We start from the raw sequence: 17,917 nt of genomic DNA on the forward strand, positions 1-17,917 counted from the left end.
TACTGGCAAAAAGATGAATGGGCATTTTTGCAAGTGTCCACTAAGGTCAAATGAAGGAATCATACTGATATGTATTGAGAAGTGAAAAAAAAAATCTAAATATGAACGAACAAATTTGGAAAAAAATTTTCCTCCCGAATAAATTCTTTTCTTTTCACGTTGCGGTCAGAGAGTTAAGAATACAGAGCTCAAATTGAAATACTACTAGTTTTATTAAAAGTGCGTGTTCTGAAAAATATACATCAAGTTTATACATCTTAAATACAGAAGTGGGTTCGCAGAGAATCAGTATGACCACGAGGGGGCGACATATAACCATCACAGCTTCGACCAACTCTAAGCATGCCTGGCATTAAAGGTGAAATATGAGGTCGCCAGTCCATCGCAGGATCAAATCAGAAACAACCATTCACACCTATACGGGCAATTTAAAACCACCAATCAACCCAACATGCATGTCTTAAGACGGTGAGCGGAAGCCCGAGAAAGAAAATATAGAACATTGGTGATTGTCCAGGTATCGAAATGACAAATTAATTTGAGTTAAATGAGCTGTGGCACAAAGAAGTTCATTAACTTTTCAGGTTTTTAAATATTAGTAAGGGTTCTGACCTCATTCATACTCTGGGTGGTGAAAATAGACTACAGAATACATTTGATTTAGAACTCTGTGGGTTCAATTAAGTTGCCTGTGAGTTATCCTTCTGTAAGATTATCTATCTGTTATCTCAGTGACATCCAGTTTTACTTTTATACCAGTCAGCAAATGTCTACAGAGCCTCATCTCAACATTAAATACAAATCTGACCATGCTCAGTAAGTGTGTTATCTTTGGTTGCCACTTTTACATGCAGGCTATTGCTATGTGTCTCTCTATTTGAGATGAGACCTTTCATCCAGTCATGTTTCAGTTCTGATTTTCCTTTAAATTTAACACAGATTATGGATTTCAATATAGTGATTTGGGACAGCTATGGAGTGCCGTATCGCTAAAGCTCATGGATGATTTAAAAGGAGGCATGAGGACTACATCTTTTCTATAAGTTAATGCAAGAATAACAAAATTAAAAAGAACAGAGTTGATTTAAAACTACTATTCAAATTATAATTCAAATGTGGAAAGAAGAATTGTTGTCCTGTAGTTTGGCCCGGCCCAAAGGTTACTGCATCATGAATAAATAGTTATGTCCAGCAATTGTGTTCAAACAAGCTTGTTGTTTTTAAAAGTAGGCTATATTGATCACATTCTCAAAGTTATTATTAATTATATCAGCACTGCTGCTTGTGTATGATTCAAACACTGTTTTACCTGAGAATGCACTTTTTTTTTTCTTTTTTTTTTTAATATTAGCTTATAAAGGGTAAAAGTCACAATATTGCACAATGAAGTCACCAGAAATAAACATTAAAAAACATAAAAATGTTAAAAGGTCAAGCAATTGGGAGATCTCCCAAGACTCTTCTATTATTTAAGTCAAATCCCCCATTTTCACCACCAAGCAGCCCCAGAAACTGCTTCCTCCTGTCACTTACTGTGACAAGAAAAACATACATTACCATGAATAAAGGGAGATTTTGGACAGTGGATATTTTTGTATGCCACCATGGTCACAGGAGTCTGTCTACGTGTCCTTCTACAGCCTCAGAGCAACAAGGGCTGTACCCAACTGAGAGGCACGTTATTAGTGCTGTTTCACATTATTTAAGATCAGAGCAAACAACGTCCTGGCCACTGCAACACATCCAGAAACATGTAGATGAGGTAGCCAATAGCTCTTCATCATTGTCCGTATTGATCATTCAGGGTGGTAGACATGTGCAATACAGTGTAACCGCACAGAGTGACGCCTGTTTCTCTGCCCTTTCTGCGATTGATAACCTCTCGGGTTCGATTCAGATCCTGCAGGGTGCGCTGCGCACTTCAGGTGCGCCACCTCCCTCTTTGGCTTGGTCAAGCTGATGCCACCGGAACGTGCATCATGTCCCAGGAGCCGTCAGGCCAGCAGCCGTCAGGCCAGGAACGTGCTCAGTGGCGCTGATGTGTAAAGTTAATTACATTTCACCAATTCAGGTTCAAATCGCTGCAAACAGCTGTAGCATGATACAACCATAGGTCACTGTAGAGGATTATGGTAATTCTGGATGACATGAATGACCGTCCAGCTAATTCCAGTCCTCTGGTCTGCAGGCGCATATGGTGCAGGCTCTTACAGGCTGATAGTGGGGAGTTGGTCCTTTATTTCCAGAGCTGTAGTCTGGTAGTGACAACTGCAAATTCCCGAGTGTGTATGTGTGCGTGCGTGCGTCCGTGAGCGCGCGAGTGTGTGTCTGTGACAGAGCGACTGGCTGTGTGTGGGAGGAGTGAGCGTCGTTTCGGTGGCGGTGTGGAGAGATGGAAGCGGAGAAGGCGGATGCAGATAAGACCCGCTCTCACTCTCCACAGGAATAAGGACGCCGATCTCCCTCGGATATATTTTTTTTTATCTGTTTTTTTTTATTATTATTTTTTTCTGCCAATGTACTATGATCTCCGTCGTGCTCGCGGGCACCACCCCTCCAAACGTACCAGTATATCTCTGAGCTGTCAATCATATCACGCCGGGATTTCTACATGTGAGTGCATGGCGCGCCGGGCAGGGCGGATCTGCTCACGGGGTGAAAAAACGCCGGTTGATATGGATGAAAGGTCAACCATCATCTCGTCATTTCAGTCACTCTGATTAGGTATGGCGATAGAAAGCTAAAGAGTGCGTTTGATGCATGAGAAATATAATATGATGGGAATAAGGTGCGTATACGGTTGCTGTGGTGGTCCGTTGCTACGGGGCGTTAATAGGCCCTCTTATCAGTTAATGTAAGTCTATTTATCAGGCTTGTGACCCGCACATCTCCCCTCTTAATCCCGACAGCGACGCGGTCCTGTAACGTTGCCCAGACCACAGCGGAGGGAAGATGATGTGCGAGGTGATGCCGACCATCAACGAAGGAGACTCGGCCGGTCCTCCGAGAGGCACCGGCAGCGTCCCAAACGGCTCTGACCAGGAGGCCAACTTCGAGCAGCTGATGGTCAACATGCTGGACGAGAGAGACAAGCTGCTGGAGTCCCTCAGGGAGACTCAGGAGACGCTCATTCAGTCTCAGACCAAGCTGCAGGGGGCGCTGCACGAGAGGGACGTGCTCCAGCGGCAGATCAACGCCGCGCTGCCTCAGGTGAGGAGCAGCCGCCTTTGAAGGGGGAGGGTCTGGACGTGGTGTGGGCTCAGATAGCCCTGGTTTCCTCCTAGAAAAGTAGCATCCTCTGCATAATTAGTCATTTCTTATGATATATAATATTGAATCGAACTGTCTATACTGCAGGTTTATGAGGGGATTATTATTAGTGATGTTCTTGAATTCAGGTTGAGTGAACCAGCTGGACCCCACAACTCTTTGAACCCGAAAACTCCAGGCTAAGTGGGTTGTGTTCATTTAATGGAAATTTGATCCAGAGGATGCACCACAAAAGCACATATTAATGACATGGTGAGGGCTCAATGAGCAAAGTTGGTCTTGCTCTATATTAGCAGATTTTGAGGCACTCTCCTGAAATGGTCAGTGCTTTAAAATCTAATTTAACACTTACATGGTCTAAGATTTCTTTGTGAGAAACCTCTGCTGGGGAAGCCCTCCTAACACTCCTTCATGTCCTGGGATATCACAGTGAGAATAACTGAAGTTCAAAAGCTCACAAGTGGCAGCGTGCCAGAAAGGAGGATCTAAATGTCTAGTAGGAAGGAAGGTGATGTAGTAGGTTGAAAGGTGGGTGGGAAGTAGATGTTTTTTTACTTGCTAGGTCTGAGACAATTGCTGAGAGAGAGAGGAGGGTAGAGCTGCCTCTGTGTGCGGTGACCATCCTGTCAGTGGTTATGGGACTAAAAGGAGTTGATTGTAAATCTTTCATGTCTCCTTTGTGTGTGCGGATGTGTATTTGAGAGGAAAGAGAGCTGAAATGGGGCTGCTGCAGTCACTGAGCATGACGACAAGGAAGCCTCAGCACATAAAGCTGTGCTACCCTCTGACCCGCCGGTCTAAATGTGTGGCATGATGTCACAGCACGGTGTTCGTGTGTGTGTGTGAGGGAGAGCGAGGAAGAGCACCATGCTGACGATGTCGGGCTCGCTGCAGCCTCTTGTGAAAGAAACATGGCTGCTTGCGAGTGTACATGGCCCCGGGCTGCTAGCTTCCACACATGCCCGCATGTCTGCATGCGTTTGTGTGTGAATGTGTGTGTCAGCGAGGGTGAGATGAGCGAGTGGGAAGCGGCTGTCATGCTTGTTTTCTAATCCTGCTTGGTTCAGCGTAATGTTTTATTCTAGTAATAATACAACTATTAGTTACACAGTCACAGACCTCGGGGACATTATGCAGACATGTATGACTGGCGTACACATCCATAGGCTGCCTCTCACTCCCTCTCCCAGACCAACCACAGACACACACACCCGTGAGCACCACACATGGCAAACCCACCAGTGGTCATCTCCAGAGTGGGGAGATGATGCAACGGACTGTGGATGAAGCAATCCGGAGAAAAGAGAAAATCTCAGCTAAGATTGATTTCTGCTCAGTTTTGCTTTGCTCAGCTGAGGAATGAGGCCTGTCTGGCCCTGATGCATTATTGGAAATTGCAGAGTGCATTTTGTAATGATGAAGGGGGAAGTGTGGAAGAAATAACATGCTGTCTCTGATATCTCAAGTTGGGGTGTGATGAATACATTAGAGCGACATTGTAGCGCTTGGCAGTGCTCCTGACCCCACTATCCTATATGTGTCAGTGGTAATTAGGCTGATTCGCGGCTGCGCTCAACATGAGCATCGCTGCTGTGTTTATTCCCTCGACTACAATACACCATCACAGTTTTGTGTTGTGTTGCCACCTCTGCTGTGTAGCCCTCCAGTCAGCAGTGTTTTTCTTCGCATATGTGTTCCGCCCTCCTCAGGGGCACACTGATGTATGTTGGCACGGCAGTGCAACCCCCCCCCCCCCAATCTAAGAACTCTTTTCTTTTGCCTAACAAACATTTGTCATCTTCACCTACTCGGTGTGTGTGTGTGTGTGTGTGTGTGTGTGTGTGTGTGTGTGTGTGTGTGTGTGTGTGTGTGTGTGTGTGTGTGTGTGTGTGTGTGTGTGTGTTTTGTTATGTCTTTTGTAGGTTTCCTGACTCCATGGGACTGGTCTGACCCAGAACTGTCAGATCTATGTCTCTCCTTTCAAAGATGCACACTTAAACACACATGTGCAAACAAACTGCGTGAGCATTTCAAAATTCTGCGCTCCTCAGTGTTTGCGTTGTTAAAATATACATAAACCCCTGTCACCTTGGCATCAATGTTCAAATTTATGTTCGCATCAGCAGCGTCATAAAAATGGGACAACATAGCCATTTTACCACACACATAAACAGACACACACACACACACACACACACACACACACACACACACACACACACACACACACACACACACACACACACACACACACACACACACACACACACACACACACACACACACACACACACATACACACACACCCACACGCACAGACGAGGATGGATATGTTCATTAGCTACAGAGAATAGAGTTTCAGATTAACATGTCAGCCCATTACAGTGCATAATGCCTCTAATACAGCCCTCAGAGATGGGCTCACCCATAGACAAATCAGGATTTAAACGCACAGGCATGCACGCTTGCATGCACATGGATGGTTATATTATACACACAAACACATTGTTGCATTTCTGTGTGAAGAAAACTGTTCTGACACTGTCAAAAGAGATGTGTCGTAAAGCAAGCGTGTGTGTGTGTGTGTGTGTGTGTGTGTGTGTGTGTGTGTGTGTGTGTGTGTGTGTGTGTGTGTGTGTGTGTGTGTGTGTGTGTGTGTGTGTGTTTGTAATGCAGAGAAGACAGATAGTGAGTGAACACCATGTTTCCAAACAAGTTGTTCTTCACCCATCACTCTTTTAAATGGATTTATTTATGTATATACTTCTATATGTTATCAGATGGATCAATGGATATATAGATAGATAAATTTGTGATGCTGTCTGTGTGTGTGTGTGTGTGTGTGTGTGTGTGTGTGTGTGTGTGTGTGTGTGTGTGTGTGTGTGTGTGTGTGTGTGTGTGTGTGTGTGTGTGTGTGTGTGTGCGTGCATGCGTATGTGTGACAGTGAGAGTATGTGTTGTGATGTTTGGACACCTGTTCCAGTCAGACACAACACTTGCTATTTTAGCCAGCATACAAATACACAGAGATAAAGGCTTACACACACACACACACACACACACACACACACACACACACACACACACACACACACACACACACACACACACACACACACACACACACACACACACACACACACACACACACACACACACACCTCGCTGCCCTTCCAAAACAAGTGTCTCTGTTTCAAAATTCCTCCCTCTCAGTCTCCACTGATATCCGATACACACCGATAGTACATACACACATGTAAATAAGCTTTGGAAAGTTTGGTTGTTTACTTGACATCACACATACCACGGACCTGTCCTCTGACTTCTCACAGCACTGATTGCGGCTTACCCTTGTGCAGACACATAAACACACATAGCTCCGTGCCTCTGAGTTTATGAGTCTCCATCCTTGTCCTGCTTAAAGTAACGAAGTTATAAAGTCGGTGAATCTTCTAAATGTGCCAATAGTTCACCTCAGTGTTTGTTTCTCTGCATCTTTCCGTTTATTTGTTCTTATTTCTTCCAACTATTCTTTCTGCTTTCATCTTCTATCTATTGCTCCCTCTTCTTTCACACTCTGTTTATCAAACTCATCAGTAACCCACGAGTCCATTAACTGGTCCCTCAGACAGTTCTCGTCTCCGCCTACTCCTGCAGCTGACCTTCGCCTGCAGCACAACACTGTCTAGCATGGGAGGCAAGATGACACAGTGCTCACTGTTTTTCAAAGCACCCTCCATCTGTATTATGACATCCAGTCACTTCAGAAAACAGTCAGACCCCTTCACTTTATTGTGTTGTCAAATTCATTTTAAATGAATTTTTTTTTTTTTCCATCAATCTTCAATCAATAACCCATAATGACAAAGTGACAGCTTGCTTTTAGCAACATTTACAAATGTATTATAAATCAAAAACTGAAATCGTTCATTTAAAAAACTATTGTTTTACTTCTTTGTAGAAACATCTTTGGCAGCAAGTCCAGCTTCAAATCGTCTTTGCTCCCGATTTGTGAAGTTTATCTGATTCTTTCTGACAGATCTTCTCAAACTCTGTCAGGTTGGATTGGAAGTTTCTGTGAACTTCCATCTTCAGGGCTCTCCACAGGTGTTCTGTAGGATTGAAGTTTGGGCAGAAACATGTCTTGAAGCCACTCCATCATTGTCTTGCTGAATGCTTTGTGTAGTTGCCACTTTACTCTCTCATGACTGTCTTATGTATTATTTGGCTTCATTCATCCTTCCCTCGGCTCTGACCACTCTCCCTGTCCCTGCTGCTGAGAAGCAACAACTTAGCATGATGCTATGAGTTTGCCACACATAAGGCTTGGAGTTTTACCCAAAACCACTCTCAGAGTCCTTTAAATATCATTTTGCCAGATCCAAGCAGGTTGTCTTCCTCGCCATCTTACCATGGTGGCCTGATTGAAGGAGTTCTGCAGTCCTTCTGGCAGGTTCAGCCATCTCTGCAGAGGACCTTTGAAGCTCTGTTACAGTGACCATGGGGTTCTGTGTTACTTGGCTTGTTTTTGTCCTGATATAGAGTGTGGACTGTGGGACTCATTTGGTCCAAATGAAGATTTAGTCGTGCTCGGCTTGTAACCGAATGTAATTATGTGATATTTTATGATGAAAATTTGCAGGAATAAAAGACGGGTTGAGGAGTAGTTCTGCTGTAATGTGGTGAGGAAATTATAAATACAAAGTCAGGTATTCTTTGTCTCGTACATTGTAAGTCAAATTAATGAGAACAAGAGTTACATATACTTAAAAAATTCTGGTCTGATATAAATTCCTCCCAAAATATATTGTAATAACTAGGGCACGGTATGATTTAGTACTCAGAGCACCAAAGAAAACTTAAGACTAGCAACAAAAGTGGGAATTCGATGTTTGTTTATATGTATCACTAGCTTTAATAAAGGACAAAGAAGCTGATCTCAGACCGTAATCACTACCAGTATTGCAATGAATATTCATATAGACTTAATACCCTCATTACTGTGGTAATGGTTGGGTCGGCTAAAACGGAGCAGGGTATTTCACACTACTTGAACCAAGGCCAGCAGAGCCTTGCAGGCTTGATACTCAGCCATACTGTACTGCACCAGAGCTGTGGTTTGTTTACAGGTACGGTGTGAGAGGGAATGAGTGTCAAAGCTAATATATGTTAGACTGCAAAGAAAAGAAGAAGAACTCCAAGATTCTCCTGTGCGGTATATGGAGCTTATGACTACACATGCACACTTTCAACAAAGCAATCCATTAAGAGGAAATTAATCACCAACTATTTTGGTAATAAATTGCTTCAGTAAGGAATTTTTCAAGAGAAAAATCTGATGGTATTATGTTCTTAAATTTGGGAATTCGCTGCTTTTCTTAATCTTACATTATGGTAAATCATATATTTTGATATTTTGGACTGTTGGTGTTGGATGAACCAGAAAAAAAAGACATCTGAAGACATCACCGTTTGTTTTGTTGTGAGACTGTGAATGTCATTTTTGATGTTTTGTGGACCTATCGATTCATTCACGCAGCAACATAATTATCGGGAGATGAAAACTCATTGCTTGCAGCCCTACAGATTTGCAGCCACCTAGAAACAATAACACATACTGTATTTTCTTAAATGTCAGCACGCACATCCTACATGTCGTCCTCAGTCTGTGTTTGTATGTGTGTGAGCGAGTGCGCCTGCAGCTCGTGTTGCTTATGCATGAATGGCTGAGGCAGCTTTGTGCACCATGATAGGGGAATATTGAAGAGGGTGGGCAAAGTCAGATGAAAAATTACCACATCTCATTGGTCTGCTGCTGAAGCCCAAATTGTATGCTATGTGTTATGTAAGCATCAAATACAGGAATTTAGGTTGATGTGGAGGAAAGTGGAGCATGAATTGAGCAGCTGAATGTCAGCAAGATAGCCTGTAAGAGAGTGGAAAGAGAGCAAGACAGTGAGAGAGAGTTATACTTTTCCTATCGCAAACCATCTCTCATCTTATTTCTGCATTTCGGGTCATTTTGAGCCCTTACTACATACAGTGGAGCAATCTTAGATTTGCAGCTGAGATATTGTGCCTCACGGTCAGTATCTTAACCCCTATGAGCCAATGGGAGCTCTGAATACCTTCTGTCTTGACAAGATTTTCACATAAACCAAAGCCATTTTTAAAGAAAAATGTTGTCGCTTCATTAATTGAGTCTTACTTCTTTGCCCAGCAATTCATTTTGTTATGATGACATTGAACTCACCAAGTTATGTGCTGGGATTGAAAAATGCGGTGAAATCAGATGGAGAACGATGTTTGAGTAGTTTGATGACCAAAATGTGAGATGTAAAAAAAGCTTTTCTACAATATTTAAACCACTTTATTAGTGGGTAGCCTTGTAACCTAAAGCATCTGTAGTACCTGCATGTCCATGTTAAGTTATGTCAAACTGTGATGGACGTTTTAGATAATGTTTGTTTGTTGTCCCTGTCAATGGGCTAACCAAGGGGTTTGACTAAAACCTGTGTGGTCATCTGACTGATAGTGTGTCTTGCCTTGTTACACTTTTTTGCAGTTTTGGTTTCATTCCCAGATCTCAGCAATTAACTTGGTCAGTACGCTGTTTTTTAATGATTTAAAAGATGGCCTAAAGTACAAATATAAGATCCAAAGTGTAAAAAATAAATTGCATGCCTTTGCCTAAATGTTTTTGGGAGAACCGTCAGAGAGTTTCTGCTCATTATTGTGGTCACATCCATAATTTTGAGATGGAGAAAAACAACTCAGAAGTGAGAAGTAGGTCTAACAGCATATCTACTTCACAGCAGCTGACTGACATCACACCTATCCCTGTACCTTTCTTATCCTCTCTTCCTCTACCGCTGCATCCTGACATCATCTGTCAGTCTCTTTCTTTTCACTCTACAGCAGTCACTCCATAATCCCTGCTCCTGTATGTCCTCCCGTTTGGACTCTTCACCAAAGCTGTGCACAGGTCGGACTGTCCCCTGGCAAGGGCCTGTGCACAGCTTCTAGGCCCCTGAGCACTAATAGATTATTAGTGTGCAAAGCTAGCGGCCCCCCACGCTGCTGTGCCACGCCACGGCTTAGACGCTCCATCTCTCAGTAGCATCCATCCCTCGCTCCCTCCATCCCTCTGCCAGTACCATCTGGCTCTCAGCACCAGGCACATTTAGCTCAGCCGGGTGCCAATTTGTCCCCCTGGCTGTCTGGGAGAGGGAAGGAAAGTGAAGGAAGGAAGAGGAAAGGTGGGAAAGAGGGACAGATACACAAAGAGAGAGTAAGATTTAGCAAAAGGAGACAGAACGAAAGTAAGTCGGGAAAAAAGCTGAATCAAGCGTACCTGACGGTCCCCAGCAGCGAGGAACATGCTCTCGTAATGGGAAGAACGAAAAGCCACTGTGTCTGTGTGTGTGAGTGTGTGAGTTCCTACTCTCTGGTAATAAGACCAGAGTGATTGGAGTTGCAGGACCACCAGAGGGGAAGACGCGAGTAAGAAGGGAGGGAGGCAAGAAAGGAGGGAATGAGAAAGAGGAGGAGGAGGAGCAGGGGGATGTGAGATGAAGTTTTCCAGCCAGCAGTTAAGCCCACAGTGGCCCTGCCATGTCTAACAACTATGCTATTGGAACTCTGTCAGTTCGCTTTCTCTCCTGCAACTCCCTCAGAATAAAAGAAAAGGCGTTGGTGGGCGGGGAGGGGTGTGAACGCTGGACTGAGGTTGGAGGAGGGGGATGTGTGTTTCCAAAAATGTTGGAGGTTATTGAATACCAAGGTTATAAACATCGAGGTTATACACTGGAAAACTGTATGCAAGCACACGTGCAAAGATACAGAAGAGAACCGCATTTCTCTATAAGACACACACTCACACACAAATGCTCACATGCATATACAGTGGGTGGGCGGGGTGGTGGGTTAAGAGGGGGGTGTAGCGGTGGTTTCTTTTAGACCCCAGTTTTTCACAGCAAGAGACTTAAGCAGCAGCGGAGGCAGCGGCGTCAGATGCTAAGTCCCCGGCTGGACCCTTAAAGGGATTTAAAGAACTTCAAAATGCTTCTTCTGCTCCATGAAATAGAGCTTGTCAGTGTCTCGCAACATAGCACACACCCCCCGCTGCCGACTGTCAATAACACACACACACACACACACACACACACACACACACACACACACACACACACACACACACACACACACACACACACACACACACACACACACACACACACACACACACACACACACACACACACACACACACGGATATCTGTTGGAGCATGGCAGTGCAAGTGAACTGCCAGATTTGTTAGAAGGACACAGTGGTGGAATAAATATGTAGCTGTATATACTGCAGCAAATGGCTGTCGTGATATAATTTTTCTGTTTTTTTGTGAAGACATCATACTTAAATGTGTTTATCTGTATTTATTTCATTATTTGTGTTGTATCAGTTTTAGGATGTGAATCATGAAAGAGCCTTTGTTTGTGACCTTTACCTACAATAGAAAAATATTCTTGATTAACGAATATTTAACTAATTAAGCAACACAAATGTGAGTGATATGAAAACTATTTTCCAGCATTACAGTCGCAAATAATTTGTCAATAATTTCAATGAATCTCCAACAAACATGCAATATAATGAAACAAACAAACTGCTGATAAGCTGCTGGCTAATGTGTTAATTGGCTCTGTGCACATCTAGCAGATCAGAATTAGCATTGATTTGGAGTCATGTTTTTAAACCATCTGGTTACAACCTGCAGTGGCCTCAATGCTGCCTGAACAAATTTCACACCAGAGAAGAATACTCAAAGCCACTCAGTCATGAAAAACATATGGATTAAACAGGCGAAGGCTGACTATCGGTATTTTTTCCACATTTCACTTACATTAATCCAACAGTACAGGGAACGCACAAGACACAGTTCACTTGGTTTTAATTGACACAGGCGCTCAAGCACAGACTGATCAGCATCAGTGCCTAGTAAGGGAGCTGAATATATAATCCACAGAAGTAACTGTAAACAGCAATGTTGCAAACAATAAAACCAGAACAGCTCAGTAAAACATTTGATCCTTTGATAATATATAGAATATACATAAAAAGATCAATTTGAGGAGCATTAATCCTATTATCTAAAACTTATTTTTGAATACAGGGGTTGACACACTTTAAGTACAGTACCTGGAACCGGAAGTTGCTCTGCAATGTAAAATAGTTAGGGTTGTAAGGACATAAGGCAGTTTATTATTATTATTAAAGATACAACAAAATTGAGTTGGCAACTCATCAGATTAGCAGCAAGAACAAGGTAAAAGATGTATTAAAAAAAACCAACTAAGATAAAAACAAGACGTTACTAAGATTAAACATCTTTTGCAGATGTCCCGTCATGGAGCTGCATGTCTCTGCCCTGTGCTTGTCGTCTCCACCAACAGTTCTTCTCTTCTATCTCTATGCTGTCCTTTTCTCTCTATGCTCTCCTCTCACCCCAACCGGTCGAGGCAGATGGCCGCCCACCTCCGAGCCTGGTTTTGTCGGAGGTTTCTTCCAGTTAAGAGGGAATTTTTCCTTCCCTCTGTTGGAGGTTTTTCTCCCTTAAAGAGGATGGTTTTTTTTTTTCTCCCTCCTAGCTTATGTGGGAATTGTTGAATTGATGGGTTTCTCTGTATAATATTGTAAAGTCTTGCTGTAAGGATTTGAATGTGTTAAGTGCCATGAAATAACCTATGTTGTGATTTGGCGCTATATAAATAAAGTTGAAGTTAAAGTTGAAGTTGAAATAAGACATTAATAAATATATAAAGAGATAAAACACAGGCATCAGCGGCTTTAAAGTGCATGACATGTCGTTGTATCTTTTACAATGACAATAAACTGCCTTATGTCCTTTGAATTTTTTTTTTTTTTTTTTTTTTAATTAAAAAAGTGGTTTGGATAAGTGCAGAGAACGCACAAGACACAGTTCACTTGGTTTTAATTGGCAGAGAAAGACACTGAAAGTCTTTCTTGTATTTTTCTTCTAACGAGTCACCTTTGCTTGAAATTACCTGATAGGGAGCACATGTCTGAATATGTTTATGTAATTGGTGAATAACATGGCAGATGCTCCATAAAGGGGTCATATGCTGTAAAACATAGAATAAGATCATTCCCTTGTACAGCACTGTGTTAGTTAGTCTCAGTAAACAGATGCTAGGTACTGAAATCTTACATAAGAGGATGGTTCCGGTGAGGAATTGCCCACACAGAGGCATCACTTCCCAGTATTGTCAGTGTCCAACTGTGCTGATACAACACACTGGTGCACCGCCACACATGCATGTGCATAAACACACACAGCACACGCAGACTTGGGATGTTAGCTAGCTCAGAGGACGTCTGGACAGACACCAAACTACACAGGACGACATGCACTGATTTCTCTCGACAGAACAGACACCACCCAAAGCTGATTTAAACTGCAGGAGTTCACTAAGTACACACACTGGAAGAGCTAATAAGATATTTTTGGCACATGTACATCCACAGAAAAACTCTTATATCATCTTGTCAGTATTAAATCAAGACCCATTTATTCAGCACCACCTACATTATGCCTCAGTTCTCAGCTGCAATCTGTTATTCATTTACTTCCAGTTCCATTCACAGACACGTGGGTTGGTGCAGACACTCAAAGGCGTGTGCACACACACTCACACACACACACACACACACACACACACACACACACACACACACACACACACACACACACACACACACACACACACACACACACACACACACACACACACACACACACACACACACACACACACACACACAGACAAGTTCTCTATTCCTATTATCTTTTACTTCTTTTTTATCATATTAAGTTTGAATTGTTTTTTGTGTCTCCTTGATTTCCGTAAAGCAAAAGAACCTGTAGTTTGAAATCAGCTGTCTATGAATACACTTTAGTTGACTGAGTGAAGATTTCATATTAACATTACCAACGGACTGATCTGTTCTCTCTCTTCAAAGGCTCACTCTCCTCCTTCTCAGTTTCCCTGTCTCTTGTTCTCCGGTGCTCCCTGGCTCTCTGTCTTATCAGCGGTGATGACTTTAAGCGTGTGTGCTGAGAGGTCTATTAGTTAGCTATCGTTCTGTCAGATAATGCTTCATATCTCCAATGCTCGCTCACTGTACTTACAGCTTTGCTCTGACTGCATGAGACGGTAGCACCGCTTGCTCGGAAGTTAGATTTGGGGCTCAAATGTCCACATTCTTCATACACGGTATTTTTTTTTTGTACATAGCGTTTGATTGATTTTATTATCGGATTTGACCTAGATAAGGCCAGGCTAGATGAATGTCAAAATCTAGTTTTATTCTGGAGTGGGTTCATTAACATACCAAATCAAGTGGAAGTGGAAGTGTGTGTGTGTGTGTGTGTGTGTGTGTGTGTGTGTGTGTGTGTGTGTGTGTGTGTGTGTGTGTGTGTGTGTGTGTGTGTGTGTGTGTGTGTGTGTGTGTGTGTTAGTAATTGCATGCGTGCATTTAATTGACCTAAATCAGCTCATTAAACTAGGAAGTCCAATGAGTCCTTACATCTCCCAAGCCTGGGAACATTACATTATGCTTATTTGAGGGTATACCTACCTATGCCTGTGTGTATGCATGTGCAGCAGTTTGCTAAATGCATTGTAAAGTCTGTGCGGTACATTTGATTACAATGCTAATACCTTGAACCGCACCACGCCCCCAATATGGTAATTGTCTGAATAGCCGATACGCACGCACATCACAAGCCATCATCGCCATGGCCAGTTCTGTCTGTCAACGATGAAGGTCAGTAAGCATTACGGTGCCCCATTAAAATAATGGGGGCTGTGACGTGGGCCGCCCCAGCGATACAAGAACATCGTTCACACTTTGCTGCCTTCCTCCCTCTCCACCATCGTATGCCCCGCAACGACTCTTCTTGCCCTCAATTCCACACTTCAGTGGCCCTTTCATTTGCTCACACTGACTCTCACTCACTCCGTCTCTCTCTGTCTCGCCCACATACAATCAGACTTAAACTGATCAAACACGGAGTCACAGTGACAGCGTGCTAGAGCGAAGCCTCTCCGATGTCTTCAAACAACTTAAATTTCTCACTGCAAATACTTTACAAGCTCGGAAAAAAACTTAAGCACACTGAAAATTGCTTTCGACTGAGAATTTAACTGCAAATGGGCGAAATCGGTTTTTGATTAAATACCTGTCGGGTTACTCAGTGGCTTCTTTTCTGCTTGTGTCACGTGATGACTGCTGAGGGTTATACGAAAACTCGAGTTTCTGTAGGTGCCTCTAACTTCAGCTTCCTCTCCATTTATAGGAGAATTTCCACTCCGATGAGCCTCACTGACTTTTCTTTGTGAATCATATTTAACTTCTTTACCAGTGAAAAGTGAACACAATGTGCAAGCTTGCAAATCGTTCCACTTTACAAATCAATAAGTCACTCCTAAAACATCCCACAAAGATTTTCCTTTTGCATCAGACCTAAAGCCAACTTTTGGTAATGTTAGTTCTTTTTGCATGTTTTGCACATTCACTTTTGGCCAACAGTGTTCAGTATGTAACAGTGGGGATCAAAGCAAACTACTGAAACAAATTGGCATGATAAATATGACACCATGTTGGTACATATATATATTATTTAAAATTAAATTGTCAAGTATCATAATGCCATCAGGACCGAATGCACAACCTCGGAAAAGTAATGACTTGCCAGATGTAACAGCTGTGAGCTAATATCCTTTAAGATATCACAGGAGCAACATAAAAATAAAATGTCAGATTCTTGCTGTACAACAGTATGGTAGTGAGGGGAGGAGTTGGTGTGCATGTTTCCTCTTGTAAATGAGAGAACGTGTGTGGCAATGAAGACACGTATGAATGAGAGATGGAGAAGGACTGAGACGGAGAGGAAGTGCCTGTAGATGAGTTGCATAAAGGTCATATAAATCTCTGAAGCTTGCATCAGACAGTGCCCCCCCCCTCCCCCACCTCCACTGCTGCTGCCATCCTCCGATATTCCTCTCCAACCTCGGCCTCTCCAGTTTCAGTCACATCCTTTTCTTCTTCTATCTGATCCTGTGTTTCCTCTCTCTATGTCTCATTCTCTCAGCCGGCGTCTTGTGTCAGCAATCGAATGGCAAGGTCTTCTTCTCTTTACTCTTCTCTTCTCTTCTCTTCTCTTCTCTTCTCTTCTCTTCTCTTCTCTTCTCTTCTCTTCTCTTCTCTTCTCTTCTCTTCTCTTCTCTTCTCTTCTCTTCTCTTCTCTTCTCTATTTGTTTTCTCAATGCCATCTTGCATGAGCTTAGTTGTGTGTGTGTGTGTGTGTGTGTGTGTGTGTGTGTGTGTGTGTGTGTGTGTGTGTGTGTGTGTGTGTGTGTGTGTGTGTGTGTGTGTGTGTGTGTGTGTGTGTGTGTGTGTGTGTGTGTGTGTGTGTGTGTGTGTGTGGTGGTGGTGTGGGGGGGGTGGGGTTCCCTGGAGGGAACATACATCAGACACACACACTCACACACTCTCTGGAACCCACAGATCAGTGCTCAAATTGGTCCAGATTGACTGTGGATTTTGTGCCAGGGCAGTGGGTGCAGCGCAGCATGTGCCACACACACACACACACACACACACACACACACACACACACACACACACACACACACACACACACACACACACACACAGAGTCATTTTTTTTTTTACATTGAAAGTCTGTTGTCTTTCTGTAACATTATACTGTTTCCATGGTTGCCAATTACTAATAGTAAACCCCCTCTAGCATAAACAACTTATTGAGGAGTGTATAAGTAGATTGGAATATAATAACTATACAAGACATTTTATATTACTTTTACACATTTGTAATACTGATGTAATCATGTGACCAAGCATGTACTGTATTTAAAGGAGGCACTTCCTGTTTTTGATCCAGCTGTTGGGTTACGGTAAATATTCCTGCTGTTTTAAGAAGCCATCCATCTTCACAGTCAGTCACAGATTAAAAGTTAATGCAGCACCACTGCTCTTCCGCTTGATTGGTAAACGTCTATAAGCAGCTGCTTAAATCCTTCCAGTCTGGCTGATTTAGAGTATTTGAACTGACACGCCTTCGGGGATTCCTTCGATTATCTGCGAGCATAACTTTATTCACAATTTTTATTCATCAGAATAATAAAGCATAATATTTTCATGATTAGCAAATAATAAAGATGGAAAAACCTCTTAGGAGCTGATTGTTTCCGGTGTCAGATAATGGGCTTTTATTATTACTGCAAGATCGTCGGAATGTGTCCAAGTGTGTGTCCAGATCAGCACATCTATTCCATCATAGCCATCTTCATCAGGTTATTTTTATTCCTGTCATGTGGCAAGAATCACTTCTCCTTCCTTCCCCGATACAAATGACATTTCATCCCTGCGGTACATCAGTGTTATCACACACACACACACACACACACACACACACACACACACACACACACACACACACACACACACACACACACACACACACACACACACACACACACACACACACACACACACACACACACACACACACAAACATATAGACTCCACATAACCGCCCCC

General features: G+C 42.9%; 1 protein-coding gene across 2 annotated transcripts in view; it reads left to right on the forward strand.

The window, feature by feature from the left end:
- Positions 1 to 2,370: 2,370 nt before the first annotated feature.
- Positions 2,371 to 17,917, forward strand: part of ppfia4 (PTPRF interacting protein alpha 4) — a 58,512-nt gene continuing 42,965 nt past the window's right edge. For both annotated transcript variants that reach the window (XM_069710167.1, XM_069710175.1), the window contains exons 1-2: positions 2,371 to 2,724; positions 2,910 to 3,210. In XM_069710167.1, coding sequence (XP_069566268.1) covers positions 2,953 to 3,210 — 258 coding nt within the window. In that variant the 5' untranslated portion in view covers positions 2,371 to 2,724; positions 2,910 to 2,952. The remainder of the gene's footprint in view (positions 2,725 to 2,909; positions 3,211 to 17,917) is intronic.

The sequence above is a fragment of the Brachyistius frenatus genome, unplaced genomic scaffold (genome assembly GCF_029030835.1).
Source record: "Brachyistius frenatus isolate BFR_SWC_R1_liver_20210118 unplaced genomic scaffold, ASM2903083v1 Contig_4, whole genome shotgun sequence".
In the NCBI taxonomy this organism is placed as follows: Eukaryota; Metazoa; Chordata; class Actinopteri; family Embiotocidae; genus Brachyistius; species Brachyistius frenatus.